This window comes from Saccostrea cucullata, unplaced genomic scaffold (genome assembly GCF_032062105.1).
Source record: "Saccostrea cucullata isolate Sc308-1 unplaced genomic scaffold, CSIRO_AGI_Scuc_v1 ctg6393, whole genome shotgun sequence".
NCBI lineage: Eukaryota > Metazoa > Mollusca > Bivalvia > Ostreida > Ostreidae > Saccostrea > Saccostrea cuccullata.
In genome coordinates, this window is record NW_026931175.1 from 8,915 (window position 1) to 33,309 (window position 24,395).

At 33.0% G+C, this 24,395-nt stretch overlaps 1 protein-coding gene across 1 annotated transcript; it reads left to right on the forward strand.

Moving 5' to 3' along the window:
• The first annotated feature begins 12,623 nt into the window (after nucleotides 1–12,623).
• LOC134231679 (cardioacceleratory peptide receptor-like) lies at nucleotides 12,624–24,152 on the forward strand. The gene is made up of 6 exons (XM_062713656.1): nucleotides 12,624–12,759; nucleotides 20,225–20,419; nucleotides 20,970–21,109; nucleotides 21,932–22,103; nucleotides 23,232–23,375; nucleotides 23,861–24,152. Exons 1-6 carry the CDS (start codon nucleotides 12,681–12,683, stop codon nucleotides 24,091–24,093), a joined length of 963 nt encoding a protein of 320 aa, XP_062569640.1. The 5' UTR covers nucleotides 12,624–12,680; the 3' UTR covers nucleotides 24,094–24,152.
• Nucleotides 24,153–24,395: the final 243 nt, after the last annotated feature.

Below are 24,395 nucleotides of genomic sequence, written 5' to 3' on the forward strand. Positions count from 1 at the left end.
CAATTATCTATACAATGACTTTATAACCAAATGCAATCTTTCGTTAATTCATATGTTGAATGACACTTTCCTTAAACAATATTTTGTTTGACAAGGTGCTTAGTGGATGTGGCAGGTCAATCAGGAATGTTTTCGCCTCCGTGGCAGCTGATCCTTCGTCTGATCTTTTAAAGGTCCTTGCATACTCTGCACCAAACGTGTATTTTTAAAGGACTTTTTGAGCTTAATTATTGTTTGTAATCATATTTCATAAGAAAATACAAAATGATAATAAAATTTATAATAAATGTAAAAAAAACCACATATTTTTCTTAAATGTACACAACAAACAAATGTGTTGTGTTTAAGAAAAACAAAAAAATAGAATGAAAACAATTTTCCGTCATTCAAGTTTGAAAACTCATTTATATTTTTCTTTATTTATTATGAAGATTACAATTAATGACAAGTAATGAAAGAATCTTATTGCAATTTACAAAGCGTAATTCACGAGATGATCTTTCATCGGTTGTAGTCGAAAAAGTATCTTATTTGGTGTTCATTTTTAGTGGTGTTTGATAAACTAAAAAAGTCAATATTTCCCCCCATTGATTAAGGTGCCAGATGATAGAAGGAAAACTATATTTCCCTTAGAAAGTAGTAAAATCTTAAGCTTTTATCAATACAAATCTCTCTCCATATGAAGTCTATGGCAAGCCAAATTCACAAAAATGAGCTAAACATAGTTTCACAGTCGATAAACTAGGTTTATCGGTTGTAAACTATAGTTTACGGACTGTAAACTATAGTTAACAACGTTAATCTATATTTTACATCCGTAAACCATAGTTAACGCGATAATCTATGTTTCACAACCGTAAACTATACTTAACACTGAAAACAATCATTTGCAATTGCAAAACATAGATTATCTGATAAATACAGTTTCACGATTTGTAAACTATAGTTTACAAACCGTTAACTATAGTTAACGATCTGATAAATATAGTTTCACGATTTGTGAAACTATGATTAACAACTCTTAACTATAGTTTACGATTGTAAACTATAGTTTACAAACGTGAATCTATGTTTATCAACAAAATCTATTGTTAACGCTTATTACAGACAGATAAACTTAGATTATCATTCGTAAACTATAGTTAACAACCGTTAAATATAGTTTTACAGATGAAAACTATACTTAACGAATCGTTAACTATAGTTTACGGTTTGTAAACTATAGTTTACAGTCGATAAACCTAGTTTATCAAATGTGAAACTAGGTTTATCTCATAATTGTGAATTTGGCGTGCCATAGAAGTCATTATAGCTATTTAGAAGTGTTAAGTCTCTCCACAGCTGCTTTAAATTACAAACGACGTGACGCTGTATAGGTCACAGACATCCTTTTGAAATAAAAAAATTCAATATATATTTTTCATCATTAACAAGAATTGCGTTGAAGTGATTTATTTTGCCAATTTAATCCTTATATGCATTATGTATGACGTTCTTCTCGAACGTCAATTAAAACTAATATCACTTTAAATGTTTTGTTTCTAAATGAATCTTCATCAGTAAATTCATCAGCATGACCTCATTATATTTATTACGTTTGACACCCAGGTAGTAAGTGCAATAAAGTGCATTTGTAAACCATTATCACGATATGGGACTCTCATTTACGGATTTCCTGTGGAATTTGTTGAACTTGTGTGAATGACTTTCAAGACGAAATGTAACTAGTGCTAATTGTAACGGGGACCGTTACAGATGTTCCCCAAACGCTCCCCAACTCCCTTTTGGTGCCATATTCCCTGTTATCTCTATTAAATAAGAAATACTTTATGGAATTTAGACTTAATCAAGGTCTTCCAAGAAATATACAAAATATATTAAAAAAATAGGTATTGCACGCGTGTTCATGTGCGTAACGACCATATTATCTTGTCTACACTATCTAAAATTTTAATAATATCAAAACATTTAATCCAAAAGTATTAAAAAATGCACTCATTCGAGTGTATTTTTTATTTTACTCATTTCACGTGCACGCACGTGCAAGCACGTGCATAATGACTACACCTTCTTGTAGGAGTCCCTTATATTTATCCAAGTTCTAAATCCCATCCTGTTTGGTTGAAAAACAAGAGAGTTATAGCCATTTGAAGTTTCAGCCAATCAGATTGCAGCACACGTGCATGCGCGTGATTTCATGAATATTTTCTATATCATATTTTAGGATATCGTAATGCATGACTATGTTTTAAATTTCAAAGCATTTCGTCAAAAAACAAAGGAGATATAGCCATTTAAAGTTTTAGCCAATCAGATTACAGCACGCGCGCATGCGCATGCTTTTATTAAAATTTTAATATATCATGCTGTAGATCTTCATAATGTAGGACCATGTTCAAAATTTCAAAAGATTATGACAAGAAATAAGAAAGATATTGAGACTTTAGTTTCAGCCAATCAGAGCAAAGCGCACGTGCATGCGCGTGAGATCTTGCTATTTTGACCATGCCATCTTGTCTATACTACTAATGTATCCTTACATTATGAGTTTCAAAGCATTTTATCAAAAAATAGAAAAGTTCCGACTATATCTATTATATTGGTTATTTCAAGTGTTGCACGTGCGCGCTCTTGCAAGCACGTGCGCGCAAAATGACCTTGATTCCGTAAATCTGCATAACATGTCTACTTACCCTAAAAAGGTTTTACCTACCTCGGACGAACAGTTTACAAGATCATTCCCGGACAAAAAAGTACCCAGGAAGAAGAAGAAGAAGAAAAACTAGAGGTACTGTGAGCGATGAGCTCACTAAATGATACCCCCCGCCTCCCACATGGTTATAACTGGTGAAAAAGTCCATGTTTTCCTGTGGCCGGGAAACCCAAAATATGTGTCGGATCAAAAAGTAAAATAGGAGGTGCACAATGGCAATATGTAATAAAGATTCTATGAAAGTTTCATCAAAATTCATTCAGCGGTATGAGAGGAGTTGCGGATAAGAGATGGGTACCCCAAAGCGTAACAGACGGACGGACGGACGGACGGACGGAATTAACGATTACTATATACCCTCCCGCTTTTCAAGCGGGGGGTATAATAATAATAATAAGAAGAAGAAACAGAGTAAAAACAATATGTTCCCCAACTTCGTTTGGGGAACATAATTATAAGACATTCAATTCTGAGACCCATTGGTTAAACATTATATAATCCTATTTGTTTTGCTATGTTCTGCTCTCTTGTGAAAAAGTGAATTTCAATAATTTTTTGCTTTGAAAATTCGGGAAAGAAATACAAACAGTTTAGCATTCTTGATCAGAAATACCATACATAATGACAACCAACGGATTGGGCCTCAATAAAGGGTATATATGTCACTAAAGAAAAATTATTTTGAAGAAAACTGGGGTTAGTCCTACGAAATTTGTTTTTGAATTAAGGAACATTATTAGTGACATAATAGTTTACGGAATTGTATTTCTAAACTCGGAGCCAAACCCTTAAATTTCTATAAAAATAATTTTTTTTTTCGTTATTGAAATAAAGACAATATTTTTAACACCTTAACAAGTTTTCTATTACAATTCTTTGAAAAGACAGAAAATTCTTGTTGCCTTGCATTATCTTTGAGGTTGTAACATTAAAGAACAAATATAACATATTCACAACCACTAATAAGAAGGATGTGGGTCTTTTAGAAATTCAATTTCAAAGACGACTTCCTATCTTTAAATATCATTCTTCCTAAGATCTCCAGGAAACTACGCAAAATCTTGGCAAATATATGTAATTGCGATGTGAAAAGGAGTGTTGTCATCAAAGTACGCAATTCTGAGAGTTCAAATGGTTGATTGAATTTATATAAATGTCAAATGAAAGAAATTTGAGAAAATAACGAACAGACAACCTATAAGCCATGACCAGGAAGAAAAAGACTTTAATTGGCATCAGTATCAAAGGGATATCAATCAAAGAGAGTATAAAGTTATCAATTGATTACAACATTGAAAAAAAGTAATTAAAGTGGCTTTCAAAGACATTTTACTTGGAAAGACGGAAAAGTGGGTGGAGTGCTTTGAAATCTTCTTAATAAGATTTGACAATATACTTGTATGTTTTTATGTTTTTAAGAATTAACTTAATAAACCAGAGGGTTCCTGTAATCCGAACCTTTAAAGAGCAATGCGAAGTAATTTTGTATATTATAATGAGTATGTCGGTTTGTTACAAAAGTAACTTTATCTCTACCTTTCTTTAACGAAAATTTGAGCATAACCATGACTAAAAAATTGCTTTGTCATGACACCTCGTCGATTTCGATCAGAGCTTCCATTGTAATATTTCTTAAATCAAAATTTCATTGCTAATTGACCTTAACCTTAACCTTGATTAATGACCTTGAGTTCAACAAATAAAATCTTAAATAACATAAACACGATATCATAAATTTGGAACAAAATTCAATGCTATAGCAACATCTACATTTGGCTCCAATAATGTCTTCTTGACAGAACAAACAGACACTAGAACAGAAAAATATTTAAAACAAATACGCAAACTATCTCCCCGTTTTGGAAGACAAGAATATGATAGCTTTAATAAAATTTTATAACTTTTCCTAGAAGTTTTTTTTTTCACCATCTATAGTAGAATTTTACATTAAAATGGACTATCCATCTACAGGATAAGATACTTTTACACTTTTTTCTCGTGGAAAGTGTAAAAAACAAGCAAATTCAAAGAATTGTGGTCCCCCGCTTTCAGTGTCTTTGTGGGTGAGATGTTATTTTTTATGACATATTGTGTCTGATATGAACATCCTATCATATGTCATTTATTTAGAGATTATCATTGAAGTTGATTGTTTTGAAGGATGAAAACCCTAATCCTGACCGTTAAAAAGTTATGGCCAAAGTTAAAGTTTTTTAAAAGTAGGTCAACTCCAAGGTCAAGATCAAAGGGTCAAAGTTGTTGATATCCAATGAAAGGTCTTCTCACAAGGATTACATATGCGAAGTATGAAATCCCTAACCCTTACCGTTCAAAAGTTATGGGCAAGGTTAAAGTTTTTTCATAAGTACGTAAATATTTAAGGTCAAGGTCAAAAATTCAAAGTTGTTGATATCCAGTTAAAAGTCTTGCCACAAAGAATATAGATGTGAAATATGAAAGTCCTAGTATCTACCGTTCAAAAGTTGTGGCCAAAGTTAAAGTTTTTAAAAGTAGTTAAAACTCCAAGGTCAAGGTCAAAGGGTAAAAGTTCTTGGTATCCAATGAAAGATTTTCTCACAAGGATTACACATGTGAAGTACGAAAGCCCTAGCCCTCACCGTTCAAAAGTTATGGTCAAGGTTAAAGTTTTTTCATAAGTACGTAAATCTCAAAGGTCAAGGTCAAAAGGTCAAGATTGTTGGTATCCAATGAAAGGTCTTGCCTCAAAGAATACATATGTGAGATATAAAAGTCCTAGTATCTACCGTTCAAAAGTTGTGACCAAAGTTAAAGTTTTTAAAAAGTAGCTTTCGCGAAAGCGGGGGACAAAAATAATATTAAAAGAATGCAAAATAATTTCGATTCAGTATTTTAATCAAATGGTAGTGTTAACAATGGTTAAGACCTTAGCATGTAGGTTTACAATTCAAAACTGAATTCAAATGAATTTAAAAAAATTCTCAACTGATGAAATATTAAAATTTCAATATTCTCTTATTAATCCTTATAAACAATAAATGTATTCTTCTTTGATTTTGCCAAAATACTTTAGCATCGATCTTTCGTTGGCTCTATCCTATGTGTGTCTTTGAAACAGCCTTTCAGACAAATTGTCTCTATTCTCCCCCCGTCTTAATCATTTCTTATCATTTATAATTCAATAGAGTCGTACAAGGCGCTTACAATCTATAACCAATTAAGTATTTTGCACTCATCACAATCGTAACTACAGATTTGAACCCACTTAAAGATTCATTGAGTAAAGTAATTCTGAAGGATTTTATAGCCCCTTTAAGGATAGCTTGAATATTACTCGCAGATAAAATCTGTTCTTGTGTCTGTGATTTTGTCCTTATAATGAATTAAATGAATCCATTTATTTCCCATTGATTTAAATTTGGTATTCATCATAATGATACTTAATTTTTTTCGAGTGATAATTATGTTACTTCACTCTTGACAAAGTTTAACTAACAAGAAGTGCTAAAATGCCTCTATAGCTTCAAGTGTATAAAATATAAAATTCAATATTTGTGAACGAAGTACATGTATGTAGAGCAAAGTCCACAATATTAAATTCTATGAAATTATATGTTAAAAGTTTGCTGCTTGACAGTGTTTGTTGACAATTGACATAGCTAACATAACACACCTGATTTGTAAAGTTGAATTGATATTAATTTAACCTGGAAGTTACATGTATATTGACTAGCTAAAATATCCATTCCAAATTGTCGACTTACAAGCTTGAAGTTTACCTATTTTGACCAACTGTCATACGGATGTCATCAACAATTACAGTTTTATTCATAAAAAAACTAACGATAAATATTAAAAAGTGAATATTAATGACGCACAATCAAATCACTGGACCTCAAGTACACTGAAACTTACGAACTCAACGAAAATTTAAACGAAAGTAGTCATTGCCCTTATGAACAAAAATATACAGAGGGCCTCTGTAAATGTTCCACCTAACCTCTTGATCTCCCTACTAACATATTCATAGTGACAAGGAGAAAACTTCGGGTGTACTGAACAACAAGTATTGTAAATCAGACGTAGACCTTATTTTCTTTAAAGGTGCAATGGTACTTTCCATGAACCTAGTTTACATTTTTATCGTATAAGTGATGTTTATTTAAATAAACATTCTAGCTGCAAATATGAGCATAAAGATTTCCTCCACAAAAAGTTCCTTCAAAAAGTTGCATACAGATACACTAACTGACAGACATTGACTAAATAGGTGCTAAAGATAATTTTAAAAATACGGTCAAAAGACGAACCTGTGAAACAGTCCTACTGTTGAGACTGTAAATATCAAATATCGATCTACACTGACCAATACATTAGCAAATTGTTCCAAAGCAGAAGAAAATTGTCTGTTTTATGGAGTCAACAATAGTATGATTAATGTCAGATTGTGTCAAAGTCAACCCGAATGTCTGCAAGCAAGCACAGAATCGCATCTTTTGTGCTCTGTAATATCTATTATCAATATCATAGAACAATATTGGTATACGAATATGCACTTAAAGTACATCAATATTCAATACGGAGACCAGAGGTCAATTTTTGTAGTGTATTAATATCCTGTAGCATTTTACATGCCATTTTATTTACAACAGCAATCAATGCAAAATGAGAGCAGAGCAAATACATATATTTAAGGACATACGCAACGCACCTTCCCTACTGATAATTTTTCATGATATTCCTAAATTAGGATTATAGTGTCATCAGATGTTCATAGACCAGAAATCAGCATGCATTACCAGTGTTTTTTTTTTAAAAGATAATACATGTACATGTAATTGATGAAAATTCTTGGATGATTCAAAGAAAAATACATCAGAAATATTAAACATTTATTCTCGATGTTTCTCTTATCAAAAATTGTATTCAAAGAAGTGTACAACATATATAGACATTAACATATAGCACACAGTTCCTCCAAGAATTGGAACTTTTCAACTCCATGGAAAAAGACAAAAATGTTCAAACTACGTTGCGTATGTCCTTAAAAGCAGAAGAGGTGAGATCAGGAGACAAAAAGGAGTAAGATTCCCTTTTCAACTGGTCAAATATGTCGTGTGCTCCTTGTCTTGCTTGAAAAAAAGAGGACCATTACTTGTAACAAATAGTATGAAAAAAGTCAATCATTTCTGGTTTTAACGATAGATAAAATATAAATGACAAGGTCATTTTATCGACCAAAATAATTGCGAAATGTTGACTTCAAGCGATAAAAATTACGAATCAAATTTACATTAATAATTATTATAAATTATATTGAGTTATATAGTAATTATTTTATGAAAATAGAGGTTTTCAGGCCAAGAGTTAATTCTAAAATGATAGTAGGGAACGCTTTGGTGAAACATTAACAATGTATTAGATGCATGCAGCTTTCTAAAAATGACCGATTGATTGATGTATGTTGTTTTACGCCCCATTCGAGAATTTTTCACTCATGGTAAGAGGTCACCAAAACCGGTGAAGAGTTTCAAATTTAGACATTTGTTGGGCACTCAGGGCCATTGATCAGTTGGAAATCTTTATCGTACCAACGCCTGCCTTAATAAAGGACCTCGGATTTTAAAGGTGTTATCCGAAGGACCCTCCTTTTGCCCTTCAAGTGCCGAGTCAAGTGAGAAGGAACAAGCTGCTACCATTTTTTTTATCGATTTAGGTCAGTCGCGGCCTAGATTCGAACTCACGACCATCTCTCATCACGGGGCGAGCGCTCTGTCGACTGACCTACCGTAAAAAGATAAGGAAGTATATGCTGTTTTCTAAATGCTTTTAAATTCATGATACTCTAGGTATATTGTCGTTTCCGTATTTTTTCAGGCGGGTGAACAGATTATGTTTTTTTTTATTTAAAGCTACACAATGAATCAAAATCATGTGTTTCTTTTAAGATAATTATATCACACAGAGAAAGATTTATGAAAATTATTAGTATAGCGAAGATATGACAACTTAACCTGCACTGTAAAGCAAAAATAACTGCACAATATAGGTGCCAGAAAAACAAAGGTTGTATCTACCGTTTTGTTGTTTTCGTGTATGTCAAGGTCACGCCACTTGTATTTTTAGCTCATACAAATAGTCAACATAATCAACACTCAACTGGAGCATGCAAAGATAAGATGTATGTTCTAACAACTTTTTAAGCCTAAAAAGATCGTTTCAGAATTCTTGGTCAGCATTCATTCATTCTTAGATACTTGAGACAATGGTAATTTAGTCACATTTTTTGCGCACGCGTGCTATAGGGATGGAGACGAGAAGCAATATTTTCGTTATGGGACATACTGAATTTATTTTTACTTATTTTTATCTCCATAAAAATAGATATCTAGGTTCTGAAACCTGTAATATTCTGAAACCTTATACTTTCAGGAATTGAACAAAATTTACAAGGGGCATGGATTCGTTTGTTAATTTCCCCCTTCGTGCTTCACGTTGTCTCTTTAAGTTGACTGTTTGTCACATCCAGTGACCTATATATTTTTGAATATTGTAAATGTATCTATATTTTTATTTTAAAAACATATTTTATCGAAGCAATCATTTTATAAAATTATATCAAGCTCAAAAGATGTATCTACTCGCGAAAGGTAAATGAAAAACTGCAAGTCTTTGGCCTATTTATTTCAGAAAAGAAAAAATACAAGAAAACTCTTGCTATCGAGAACAATTGAGGGAATCTAAACATTTCTATTTACTGCATTTTCCAACTGCTCAATTCAATGCCTTTTTAAAGGTCAATCATTCAATTAATTGTTCTCTTTTATGCACATATGATTGAAATTTGTTTTACTGCAAGTATTCCTTGTCGCTTTATCTTAAACAAGTCTTTACTTTACCGTTGTTAATCAGACACCAAATGGAAAGATGTCATCGTCTCTGACATTTTAGAAACCCTGAAGGTACAATTTGAGTCAAAAACTATATGTCAAATTGTCCATTAAGAAAGTTTTAACCTAACAGCAAAAGGACTTGGTAGAATAGTCTTTCAGTATATGAAGGTCAAAAGATTGCAATTAGTTACTTATGTCAAAAAATAGGTTAAACCTTAAAGTTTTTTTTTTAAAATCTGGGTTTTCGTCAAATTATAACTAAAAAGCTCAAAATCTACAGAAATGAGGTACAATTTATTTTTCTTTTGACGCACTGAGTCAATCGATAGTAAACATTTATGAAACTGTCTGACTCATCATTTCTTTCCAATAAGAAAAAGACACAATTGTGTTAGCATAATTGTCTATCTGTCAGTCAGCTTGTCACAAAACTCTGTCTTTGTGATATAAGTTCGCAAGCCTTGGATGAAATTGAATTAATATAGTGTCCTATTGTCAAACTTCATTCAATGGTTTTAAATAAAAGTGGTATATGACTGAACCCAGTAAATTGGGTAAAAAATTAACCTTCTTCAATCGATAACTTTATATCACATACATGTATGTGTAACATGTCCACCTCCTTTGGTAGGGTTTCTTTAAAACAAAGGATATCCTTTTAATTTTCATTAACCATTAATACTCTGCAATAAAGATAGCAATCTATTAACAACTTAACACTGTTGAATGCAATGGGTAATGCTGAACCTACAGCAGTCTGCAAAAGCAGCATAATTTCCACAAACTGTAAAGCTTGAAACAGCTTGGAGAGTTGAAGGTTATCGGGGCAAGACAATTTTATGTGATAAAAATAGGAAAATTTTTAAGAAACTCTTGGATCAGCAAAGTCGATTGAATCCAAAACATTGAAAGTAATAACACGGGTGGAAAGTTGTTTATGTGAATTTTAGCATGAAAATAGTCTTCAACATTTGATTTGATTATACATGTAGACTGTATTTTCTGACAATGACAATGTATCGACCAAATAACTTGCGAAATGACAAAGTAAAACGACTCTGTTCATATTCTAGATCTTGTTTCATCAACATGTTCGTCAATAGCTTGTCTCGATTTAGAAGTTGTTCTCACGTAGAACTGAGAAACATAAACTCCATATGCATGTACATGAGAAAGATTGAAAAGGTGAAATCATCACGTATACCATTAACGTCTTTTTCATTAAAAGAGCATCCAAATATGAAATAGATGTGTTAGACTCTGTGGTATCTTTAATTTTAAGCTCACTGGGATACAATTGTATATCGACTTGACATAATATATCTGTTTATTGATTATGCGTCGTCGATATATATAAATGTCGAAAAGAAGGCACAACAAGGCTTTTCTTCCTCTCATATTTAAGATTGTTGTAGAGAGCATGTTCATGTATTATTATTATTTTTCATACGATAACGTAGAGCTCTATGAATAATTCACATTAATCTTAGCGACAGACTTAAAACTATTAATTTGATGTAAGAACCATTTTACATGCTATGGACGGCTTGCATTGCATTGATTCTCTAGTATACGTCTTTTATTTAACAAATGCAGCAGTATAATGTATAAATCGTCTTTAAGAAAGGAAAAAATGGACACAAGATGTATTCGCTTAACAAAGATGGATAATTAAATAAAAGCACTGGAAAAAAGTTCAGACATATGCAAACGTTATTACTTCTATCATTGGTTCATTTATTTATTCCGCAGGACTGTCAGAAATACCGTGAAATACTAGTATATTGCTTACAAAGAAGGGTCTAAAACCTTCAGCAGAGCAACCAGATTATATGATATAGGAGTATTTGTTCAAAGTTATTGTAAACTATTAATAACATTTATATGAAGAACAAATTGCATTACTTGTTTTATGTTTCTCCTAGACTAGTGATTGCTACATGTATCTACTATGTTTCATCTACATGTAAGCTTTGATGGTATCGATTTTGTTCCAATTGAACTTAAAATTTGTATAGGGTCAGGACATACTACTGAATTGGTGTACATGTAATTAATAGTTTTCCACTACTACACTGTATACGTAGATATAAAATATTCGAATACAATTACATATAGTATCAAAATTTATCCACATGTGAACTTGACAACTTCTAACAAGTTGACTACAAGAAATACACTTATGTATTGTATTTTAGATTCATTAATAATTAATAATTCAAACTCCAAGGGTCCGAGTTAAATTAATCGATAAAAATAATGTTCATTCTATATATTAACCCAATTACATTGAAATTATGGGGAAAAAATCGTCAAATAATCCTTTTCCTGAAAATTATACGTCTAAAATCCTCAACAATGCCACAAGATTGATGACAATTTACAGTTATTTTACGACTCCTCAATCAACTGGATTAAGTATTGGCGTTGAAGTATCTTGATGCGAATTAGGAGGATGCGGCCTTTTGCAATAATAGACATAAAACGTGATGATCATTTATAGTGATTCTTATCAGGTCTGTTCAAATTGCGGTTCTTCATTACCCATTCATCCATTCTGAACGGAATTTCTTGCAGACTGTTCAAGTTATTAGAACGTCAGTAGATAGTACTTGGATCTTTTTTCATTAATCTTTGCTTTCCTAGTGCTTTCTGTCTTCAAAGATAAACAGTTTAGAATAAAGCATGTCAAGAGCACTTCATGAGCAAAGATAAATTAGTCAGAAAGAATTCAAATAAAAAGTTTTAAAAGAGCAATTATTTCATATTAATGTCAATCGATACTCTGATAAGAGGTAACACCTAATGAAGTAAATGACCATTATTCCGTTATAAAATTTTCATATATCTTTTATTAAATTTTGCTCCAAAGGTACATGTATGACTACGAATTTGTTATGTATTATGTATACAATTTCTTTTTAAAGTCATAAGCTGTAAAAAAAAAAACATTAGCACCAGGGAGCCGAGGGATGATGGCCCTTTATAATTGAAATATATTTTACGTATCTTTCACTACTAAAATGTTTTTATTTCAGACAGAACAGAGAGTGTTCCTCTGCGTCCTCTTTCTGTTCATCCTAAGTGGAAACTCCATGGTTCTTATTGTCATCATCCGGACCAGAAAGCTCAGATCAAGAATGAATATTTTCATGGCAAACTTGGCATTGGCAGGTTATTATTTCTACTTTTATATTAATTTATATACGTTATACGTTGTGCGCTACTCAGATATAATGTCTCAGTTCAGACAGAGTTAGGAAATTGTTCTTTCTCAGGTAATTTTTTTAATCATTTGTTTGTAATTATCTTGTGTCTTTAACTTCAATGTCATTTATTAAAGAGTGAACCACGCCTCATTTATATTTGAATATTTAACTAGAAAAATCGTCAATAGTAACCAAGCAACAAAATTTTGATTGATTGATTGTATAGTGTTTAACGCCGAGTCGGCAATATTTCAGCCATATTTCGGCGAATCAAAATTTTGTAATAAACTTGATGATTCAATATTCTATGATTAACTTCCTATGTTAATTAACAATGTAAATTTGTCAACTGCATATGCAGTTTATGTCTCATAGTTGATTCAATATATAAAAGCATGCTCTACATGTGGACATTATCTAAAAAAAAAAAAAAAAAAAAAAAAACGAGACAAGCTATTTACATACAGATTGATGAAATAGGAATAAAAACAGTCTTGCTGAAAATCAACATTTAGCAAGCTGTATGGTTGATTCAATCACTTTGTTAGCTACTATATTCTATAGCTTTTCAAATGTTGACTGCAATTTTTCATACTTTTTGTTAGGACATTATTAAAACACTGACTTGTGTACGAGTTGTATCTGGTTGCACGATCAGAACAAATGGTACGCGGCGGGTGTGGCCGGTTAAGTTGACAGGGGATGCTTCCTATTCCATGGCACTTTATCCCACCTCTGGTGTTTTAATTAAAAGCTTCTTGTTTCCTCTGCTTTTTTCAATGAGCTTTATTAATATCCGTTTCTTTATATAAGACTATTTGAAATATTCATCTGATGATAAAAAAATATATATAATATATTACTGCTGTTTTGAGTTTCATAAAAACATATAATTCAATTTATAGTTGAAAAAACATGTTCCATCTGTTAAAATTTCAAGATATATTTATGTAAATTGTGGAAACTGTGATCAAAGCATGATCGAAAAGATTAGTTGTTTGTTTCGAAAAGTACACAAAATCTGTTTTGATCCAAGTAAAAGCTTTCATGAAATCTACACTTATAGATCGGCTTCATGAAAAACTGATTGAAATTGTGGTAATAAAAAGTTAAAATAGCTTTAGTTAAAAGTAGGAATTCATTAATTCAACAGTAATGATTGCCCAAGGCTATAATTTTCTCAGGCAAACCTTTAGGAGTTAAAATGTAAGACGTCTCTGATATTCGAGCTCTTGTCTGGATGCAGAGGATCAAAAGTGAAGTTTATTAATTATAAAATACCCGAGGGATAATGTTCTTTTACAACCCCCATACTTTTGTAGTAATAAACCTTCAAAATCGTTCGATTAGATTTAAGGTAAGGTTACTAAGATAAGGAGTAATTCAATTGCTATTTCTGTTTTATATATATAGATTCTTTAAAGTTATATAATACTTCTGACCATAATATTACTTATTTCAATAAAGTTCGCTTTATTTGTTAAAAATATCGATTTGCAAACTGATAATTTTACAATAGTGTTATGGGTCAGAATAACCCTAAATGCCAGCAAAGATCAATCACACAGTTTAAACTTAACAATAATTTATTTACAGTAATACACAAATCATTAAGTACAAACTTAGCAAAAATCTAAAAATACATACATCAGAGTGTCCGTTGCTGCACACAATGTCCCAGTGAAAATATATCCCAGTTGTATCTCAATGGTGCTCATACGACAAAGTATCTATGCATCGAATTGACAGGATATTTATACAGTAACATAAATCTAGAATATTCTAGAAGTTGTAAGTACATGATATTACTGGAAAGTTCTGGACATACACAAAGTTCAAGAATGTTCTAGAAAAAATGACTAAACATATGGACCACTCTGGAATGTTCAAGAAACTTAATGTTACTAATAATATACATGATGAAATAATACAAATACAACACACCTCACAACACCTCCCCCCTTAAAAAGTTTGAATGTCAATGAAAACTTACATTGTTAAAATGAGATATATGTACATTAATACAAAATCATATATGTTCACGATACTCTGGACAAGGCATCTGCAATAACATTGTCTTTGCCTTTGATATGCTTAATTGTTATGTTGTATTCTTGTAACAACAAACTCCATCTAGTCAGTCTTTGATTCTTGTTTGACAATTTATGCAAAAATGTCAGGGGGTTGTGATCCGTATATACAAGAATTGGATGCAAAGTAACATTCAGATAAACATCAAAATGCTGTAAGGCTAACAACAAAGCAAGGCATTCCTTTTCAATGGTGGAATACTTTTGTTGACATTTTGTAAGTTTCTTTGAAAAATAAGAAACAACTCTATCTACATTATCACTATGTTCTTGAAACAAAGCTGCCCCGATTCCAACATCACTAGCGTCAACAGTAAGCTTAAATTGCTTAGCAAAATCTGGAGTTGATAGAACTGGATTGCTCATAAGGACAGATTTGATTTTATGAAATGATTTTTCACAGTCCTTTGTCCATTCAAAGTTAACCCTCTTTTGTAAAAGATTTGTAAGTGGACTAACTACTGAGGAAAAATTTGGACAAAATTTTCTGTAAAACCCAGCCATGCCCAAAAACCTCATTAACTCTTTCTTGTTTGTAGGAATCGGGAACTTTGCAATAGCTTCCACTTTAGCCATAATGGGTGTAACATAACCTTGACCTACTTTATGACCTAAATACTCTACATAGGCATGACAAAATTCGCTCTTCTCAAGGTTCACAGTTAAGTTTGCTTTAGCTAAAATGTCAAACAAAGCACGCATGATTCGGAGATGTTCGTCCCATGTGTCGCTGTATATGATGACATCATCAATGTAGGCCTCGCATCCCTCAAGGTCTTGAAGAAGGGAGTGAATCATCCTTTGGAATGTAGCTGGTGCATTTTTCATGCCAAAAGGCATTACTTTATACTGGTAGAGTCCATCTGGTGTAGCAAAAGCAGATATTTCTTTTGCTCGTTCTGTTAACGGTACTTGCCAGTAGCCTTTCAACAGGTCAAATTTACTGACAAATTTCGCGTTTCCAATTTTGTCAATACAGTCATCGATTCTAGGTATTGGATATGAATCAGTTTTGGTAACAGAATTCACCTTTCTAAAGTCTGTACATAATCGGTAGGTACCGTCCTGTTTTGGTACAAGAATACACGGTGAGCTCCAGTCACTTTTACTAGGTTCAACAATGTCATTGTCCAACATGTACTGCACTTCCCTTCTTAGGTACTGCAATTTTATTGGATTCAGACGGTACGGATGTTGTTTGATAGGCAGAGCGTCACCCACTATGACATCATGACAAGCTGCATTAGTTTTCTTTGGAACATCCGAAAAGATGTGATGATACTCATTCATCAAGTTTTTAACTTGTTCCTTTTGGTGAATGTTCAAATGTCCAAGTTTGGCATCAAAATCAGCCAAAATTTCTGAGTTTTTCAAGCGGACACTCTGATTACAATCTTTCTCATTCATCTCTACACTCGTATCACTCTCAATACAATTTTGAACAGTCTTAGCATTGGCTAAAGTGGAAACTGGTTTTACAGAATTTCGGTCACACCTTTCAAAATACTCTTTTAACATGTTAATGTGACAAACCCGTTTCTCTTTACGTCGACCTGGTGTCTTAACTACATAGTTTACATCACTAATCTTGCTTTCAATTTCATAAGGGCCATAAAATTTGGCCTGTAAAGGATGACCAGGAATAGGTAAAAATACAAGAACCTTATCGCCTTAACACCCTATTTCTGGCATCTTTGTCATACCACATTTTCATTTTCATCTGAGAACTCTTCAAATTTTCTTGTGCTAATTTACAAGCATTGTAAAGTTTTTCTTTGAAATCAGACACATAATCTAAAAGATTAAGATCACTAGTCTCAGTCAGCCACTTTTCCTTCAACAATTTCAAAGGACCTCTAACTGTATGACCGAACACCAATTCAAAAGGACTGAACCCAAGAGACTCCTGGACTGCTTCTCTTGCAGCAAATAGCACAAGATGAACACCTTCGTCCCATTCTTTTTCATACTGGTAACAATAGATCTTCAGCATTGTTTTTAGAGTTTGATGAAAACGTTCTAGCGCTCCCTGGGACTCAGGATGATAAGCAGTTGATCGATACTGCCTAATACCCAACTCATGCATGACTTGCTGGAACAACCCCGACATAAAATTTGAGCCTTGATCCGACTGAATTGCCTTGGGTGCTCCTACAAAACTGAAAAACTTGGTAAGGGCCTTAACTATGCTCTTTGCCTTTATATTCCTTAGAGGTATGGCTTCAGGAAATCGAGTGGATGTACACATAATGGTAAGTAAATACTGGTTTCCAGATCTAGTCCTAGGCAAAGGTCCTACACAATCCACCAACACTCGACTAAACGGTTCTTCAAAAGCTGGAATGGGTTGGAGAGGAGCAGATGGTATCTTCTGATTTGGTTTACCTACCATCTGACAGACATGACACGACTTACAAAACTCAGAAACATCCTTCCTTAGCTTAGGCCAATAAAAATGACTCAAAATCCTATTATAAGTCTTATTGATACCTAAATGACCAGCCATAGGGGTATCGTGAGCTAAACTCATGACATCTCGACGATAAGCAGCTGGAACCACTATCTGGTGAACAACAAGCCACACATCATCTGGGGAAGCGTCAGGTGGTCGCCATTTTCGCATAAGGATGCCATCTTTCATATAGAAGCATTCTCCAACTTTAGTAGCCTCTTCTGGTGGAAGTGCCCTCTTACTAAGTTGAATGATATCTGGGTCTTTATGTTGTTCAGAGAGTAGACGTTCTCGGCTGAGGATGTCCTTGCCTTGGCTAACTAATGGATGCAACTCATCATCCTCACCACCAAATTTTGATAAAAGCTCTTTCTTCTCTTGCTTCTTGATATTGTGTGGTTCCATACTTGTTTGAGTGCCATCGAGGTCAGATAAGAAAGTGTCATTCAAATCAATATCAACTGAGGAATTTGTCTCGTCAAAGGCTTGAGTATGGTCTGCCTCCATTTCTCGTCTTCTGGCCATCGCTCTAGTAACAGCACAGGCTGGATAAATGTCATCATCTTCATCATCGCACATGACATCTGGAGTGATTTTCTCACAAACTTTAGGATCTGGTACAACTTTTCCACCAGCTAAATCGTTGCCTAGCAACAAAGAAATGCCTGGAACGGGAAGAGTAGGTCGAACACCTACGATAACAGGTCCAGTAACTAAATCTGACTTCAAACTAATTCTATGCAGGGGAACATCAATGACGCCTAGCTCCACACCCTGTAATAAAACTGACCCACCAGTAGAAGTCTGCTCAGACAAAGGAAGCACGCCCTCTAACAATAACGTCTGTGCAGCACCAGTATCTCTCAAAATCTGGACAGGTTTTATTTCGCTAGAGTCACCGAGTGAAACAAATCCCTGAGACATAAAGGGCTTATAATCCTCCATAGAATCAATAGAACCTGACTGTGAACCCTGAACATCAGGAGTGTCAGAACAAATCGAACCTAAGGTTTCTCTATCACCTCTAACTGCAGCACAAGCATGTGGCTGAGTTTTATCAAAGTCATTTTTTCTCTTAAGTTTAAAGCATTCACTGATCAGATGACCTTTTTTCTTACAATAACTACAAGTAGGAAGCGACCCTATTCCAGAAGATCCTTCAAAACGTCCTGGACCGGACTTAGAACCACCTTGGGATGGAGACTGGGAACTTGTGAAAGACTGAGACCCTGAACCACTCTTTTTATATGTGTCTGAATTGGTAGAATTACTGCTAGTCTGAGATCTTGATACAAAATTCTTTTTATGAGACAGAGCATAAGTATCAGATATGACTGCTGCCTCTTCAAGAGTTTTCACATTCTTATCTTCTAAATGTGTTTTCAAATCTTGAGGAACACATTCCTTAAACTCTTCTACCAGGATGACTTGGCGCAAATTAGCAAAGGTTTTATCAAGTTTCTTAGATCTAAACCAGTGATCAAATAAATCTTCTTTCTCTCGTGAAAATTCAACAAATGTTTGGTTATCAAACTTTCTATACTTTCTGAACTTTTGTCTATACGCTTCAGGTACTAATTCATATGCTTTTAATATTGCTGCTTTGACCTTCTCATAGTCTAAACTTTCAGCTACCCCTAGTGCAGAGTATACCTCAGCTGCTTTGCCAACCAGTACACTTTGTAACATTGTTGACCAAACGTGTTGTGGCCATTTAAGATTTTCTGCGACTTTCTCGAATTGGGGAAAATATTTGTCTACAGATTTTTCTTGAAATTTCGGAACTAACCTAATATTTTTTGCTGCGTCAAATTCATTCTTGACAAATGACGGTTCTGGTTGGTGCTGCAATCTTAATTTCTCTAACTCAAAGTGCTCTTGTCTTTCTAATTTGTCTAATTCAAATTTCCGTTCACGCTCTCGTTCTTCTCTCGCTCTCTTTCTCGCTCTTCTCTTTCAAATCGCATTTTCTCTAACTCTAATTGAAACTGATATTCTGTCATTTTGTAAGAGCCTAATTCTGATTTAACCGTATATTCTGGAAGATCGTATTTTTCAAAAATGTTTTCATCTACTAGTTTGTTTGCAACCTTAATTCTAATGTCTTGCTTTTTCTGAGAGGATTTAACATCTAACCCAAAATGCAAACCTAATGCGATCAAGTCATCTTTTTTTAACGTATCAAAAACCTGAACACTTGGCGAACTAAGAAAGTTTGTGACCGAAAATACCATGTTGATTTTTGCTGGCTTATAGTCAAATTTAACAATTTAATTAACAAAATTCTGACAATGAACTGCAAAAGTGCAAGAAATTCTTGATCCCGGACGAGCCCCCAATTCTGTTATGGGTCAGAATAACCCTAAATGCCAGCAAAGATCAATCACACAGTTTAAACTTAACAATAATTTATTTACAGTAATACACAAATCATTAAGTACAAACTTAGCAAAAATCTAAAAATACATACATCAGAGTGTCCGTTGCTACACACAATGTCCCAGTGAAAATATATCCCAGTTGTATCTCAATGGTGCTCATACGACAAAGTATCTATGCATCGAATTGACAGGATATTTATACAGTAACATAAATCTAGAATATTCTAGAAGTTGTAAGTACATGATATTACTGGAAAGTTCTGGACATACACAAAGTTCAAGAATGTTCTAGAAAAAATGACTAAACATATGGACCACTCTGGAATGTTCAAGAAACTTAATGTTACTAATAATATACATGATGAAATAATACAAATACAACACACCTCACAACAATAGTAAGAATCATTTACGATTGCTTAAGGTGCCAAATTAAGGTATGATGATATGAAATGGTCAAGTTATTGTAATTACAATTCTAGAAAAAAATATGTTTTCATTATTCAGATGTACTGGTAGGATTCTCTGTGCTAATCGATGTCTTAGAGAAGTTCTTCGTGGATTGGCATGGCGGTGATGTATTGTGTAAAGCAGTCAGATTCTATCAGGGAGTGGCATCTTATGGATCCACGTACGCTCTGGTGGCGCTTAGTATTGACAGGCTTGATTGTGTGGCAAGACCGCTTCAAACCATGGGAAAAGGTTACGTCTTTTGAAATGGAATAAAAAGCTCATGGATTTTCAATGATATTTTTATGTCGAACATGGTATCTTTCAATGTTATTTTAAAGGCATTTAAAAACTGACATTTTAAAAAAGAATAATTGAGATTGTGTTGTTTCTGTCACTAACATGTCAAAGGTATTTTAAAGACATTTTAAAAGTGAAAAAAAAGAATCATTGTTTGAATTTGTTTTGTTTCTAACATGCCAGCAGTCCACAACGACATAAAATTTCCTTAAATAAAAACTTTGCGTGCCATCAGTCTAATGTATCTGATTTCATGCATGTCAAAATATGAAGAAAATCTAAGTTTTGTGTCCAACATTATCATTTTGGTTCAATAACACTCAATGCAACTTAAATCTTGTTTGAGAATATTTTTAACTGCCTGAACACCTCGACTTTGTTGAATGCAGCCAAAATATCTTTATATTAAAGTTAAATGTTAATCTATTTTATGATCCCATTTAGGGTTTTTCTTGGAGCCAAAACCTCTAACATAGAGAAATAATGTACTTATTTCTTCCAGGGTTCCGTATCCGACTCCTCATAGGACTTCAGTGGGCATTCTCCTTGCTCTTTTCTTTACCAATGTTTATGTATGAGGATGTCGAAATTCATTCCAAACAACAATGTCACCTTCAATTTCCCGAACAATGGATGTGGAAAGTAAGTTGATGTAAAAGTTAATTTGTTTTCACGTATTTAGATCTGGAACCGTCCCGTTGTTAAATTAACGTTTCGTTGAACTGAAAACGGGAGACATATCTTGGTAAATCATCGAATTGATTAAGCTTGGTAGCTTTTACAGACCTTAGGTTGATAAATCAAGTCTTAACAAGTTAACTAACCTTTCATACATTTATATCATTATGAATTTATATGCATACAACAAGATAAAGTATGAAATATTTCAAAATCTGCACTTTAAATTGTTATCCAGGAAAACAGTATACTCAGAATATTAAACAGTTAAACAAAGTCCTTTCTATTCAATAAGGCTGATGCAAACATTTTTTTTTTAAATTGAAAAACAAAGTACTAATAAAAGCATTTAAACTGAACTTTAATTTCTACTGATTTTTATTTCATGATAATTTTGATTCAATTAAATGTTAATGTAAATACTGTAAAATAACATATCTTCATAGGGTCAAATGTTCATGTTAAGTAGTAATGCATATGAAATGTTACATTTCGTAGTGGTCATAAGTTCGTGTGTTTCCCCATACCCCAAAGCAACGAAAATCAAACCCTCGCAATGATTTCACAGTAGTAAGTGAAATCTATAACGTTTTCTATGAATTTTCTTGTTGTATTGTTGAGAGATCGGAAAAAGTACGTTGCTACCAATATCTTTTCTAATTATATCAATAACTATATTTTTCTTCGTTTATCTGACACCTGCATACTTTGATTTTACAGGAAATACTTATTAGTTTCCTCGGTAAATACATGATTTTTTTAACGTTATTACTCATTGCTTTTCAGTTGTACGTAATTCTGGTGACTCTGGCTATCCTATTCATTCCAGCTTTGATAATAGCAGTATGTTACATTACCATAGTGACAATCGTCTGGAAAAAATCTTCATTTTCCGTCTCCTCTTCAAAAAATAAAAGTGATCATTCTTGTATGGAATTATCGACAGTGATAACTAAAGGTAAAACTATGTTTCCTTAAGTAATGCATGCCATATATGGTATATTATCAATATTCTCAGTGTTGAATCTCGCAGTTTTCAAATTGAAGGGGAGGGGAAACAAATTGCAAATTAATTAAAATGAGTTTGGAGTAGCAACAAGTGCGATGCTGTATTTGCTAGAAAATAACTTTGTTAAAATTGTTATGATTTTCTATCTTTTTAATGTTTAAATTTGTTCTGCAACATATATTTTTTTTAACTGTTGATGAAATATGTGGAAATAACGAACAGTGTTAGATCTCAGAAGTCAATGAAATACCACGTGCACGGTAATACAAATTAGGAGCGGGGTTAGCTCACACACACCCAAAAAAAAACATCAGAAGGGGATCAGATGCCATGGAGGAGTGAGTGAGCATCCCCTGCCGACGGGTAACACCCACCACGTGCTTCCTGATCGGGAAATAAGGGTAAAAGTCCGTGGATAACTCAGTGTGTAAATAATGGCCTAACAATCAGTATGAAAAAAGTCAGTCAGCATTTGACTTATGATAAATTGTATTTGCTGACAAGGTCACTGTATCGACCATAAAACGTACGAAATGAAAACTTAAAACGACACTGCTTTTATGGATTGTTGATACATTTAGGAATGTATGTCTGTTTGAATTTATTCCTAAAAAACTTCAATTTCAAATGCAAAAGTACAGATGCTATACTTTGTACGTACTGGAATAGATATAATTTTGCAGCTATCTGCTGGCAAGTAGTGGCATATCCTTGTGACTGCCTTTATACATCACACAAACAAATAAAGCAAAACAGACTTATGAAGACATTTAAGATGCTATCAAAAGCGTCCAGGTCATTTGTCGTTAACATACATTGCTTTTTAGGTTTTATTATTAATTTGAAAATTTCTATACCCCTTAAATCTAAAAATATAATAATGTTTTCACCCAGTAAAAGTAGGTTTCATTTTCAGTCCGTACAGTAAATGACATCTCATGAAAAATGTTGCAGATTGGTTCTTCCCAGATTCTACATACATGTATACGTACCATTTGTATGATAAAATAACATCGGAGTAAGGCATTTAAACAAAGAACGTTAAACAAAAAATTATGAAATCAATTCTTTTTGTAGATAGTTTTTCTGAAGAAAAAACATTGCTAAAGCCGCCTCGACAGAGACGAGTACATTGGAAGAGAACGTGCGATTCTAGTTCTAGAGGATTAATACCAAAGGCCAAGATAAAGACCGTCAAAATGACATTTGTTATAGTTTTAGGTAAGATTTTGAATGCTTTCAGGCGATAAACATCTTTTCTTAAAAAGAATTTTGAATATTGAAATGTCTTTTGTTTCTATTTTTGTTCGTTTTATGTCTAAATTAAATAACAGTCGAAGTCAATGATTTTACTGAAGTGCTTTCTTTTGCGAAAGACCCTGATAAAATGAGAGTTAATGATACGCGTGTAATTTGTATACACGTGGTATATTTTAACGTCCCTTCCTCTTTTTTGTCTTTTTAAATAATTCAATAATTAAAAAAAAAACAAGTATATGTTTAAGTATGCGAATTTCCTCTCCCTACTTCTATTCAAATGTTGTTCCGAACAGTAAAAAAAGTATTGAAACCGTACATCTTATCTCTATTTATTTTTGAAAATATTTTATTTTCAGAAAAATACTCTTAAATAATCAATATTTTATTTCTGTTTCATGCTTTTAATTGTAAAATTGTAAATTAAGATCTAAAAATTTTATTTACAGCTTTCATACTTTGCTGGTCCCCCTACTGGATTTTCAACATTCTACAGACATTTGGACACCTGACTCCATCTCAGACTCTCTTCGCTTTGATTGTTTTCTTTCAAAGTTTAAGTTCATTGAATAGTGCAGCGAATCCAGTGATATTTTTCATCTTTAATTCTGTTTTGTATAAAAGACTTTGTTCACCAAATACCCCACACACTCCACCAACGACTTCAGTTTCCAATGTATGACGTCATATCCTGTTAGTTCAAACATTTTTGTGCTCCATCATTACACTGCATATGTTGACAGTGGCTGTCTTTGATGAAGGATTAAGTCTTCAAAGATAAGCTTTATAACGATTAATGCTTTATTCGAATTAGTTTTTATACTTGTCATGAAAAGAGGTTAAAAATTTACTATTTGGTGCTATAGTACTTGCATTGTTTGAACCGGTGATGTTTTGTTTTTTAAAATAAAGTACCGATGTTACATGTATAACTGTTTATGTTGTTTCATTTTAAATTGTCTTTAGCAAAAGGTCTCTGGTTAA

Excerpts from the sequence above, each read along its gene's own strand:
- LOC134231679 (XM_062713656.1), top strand. The coding sequence starts at position 12,681 with ATGGTTCTTATTGTCATCATCCGGACCAGAAAGCTCAGATCAAGAATG. Across the intron at positions 20,420-20,969 it reads GCTTCAAACCATGGGAAAAG|GGTTCCGTATCCGACTCCTC; the intron begins GTTACGTCTTTT and ends TATTTCTTCCAG. Across the intron at positions 23,376-23,860 it reads GACATTTGTTATAGTTTTAG|CTTTCATACTTTGCTGGTCC; the intron begins GTAAGATTTTGA and ends TTTTATTTACAG.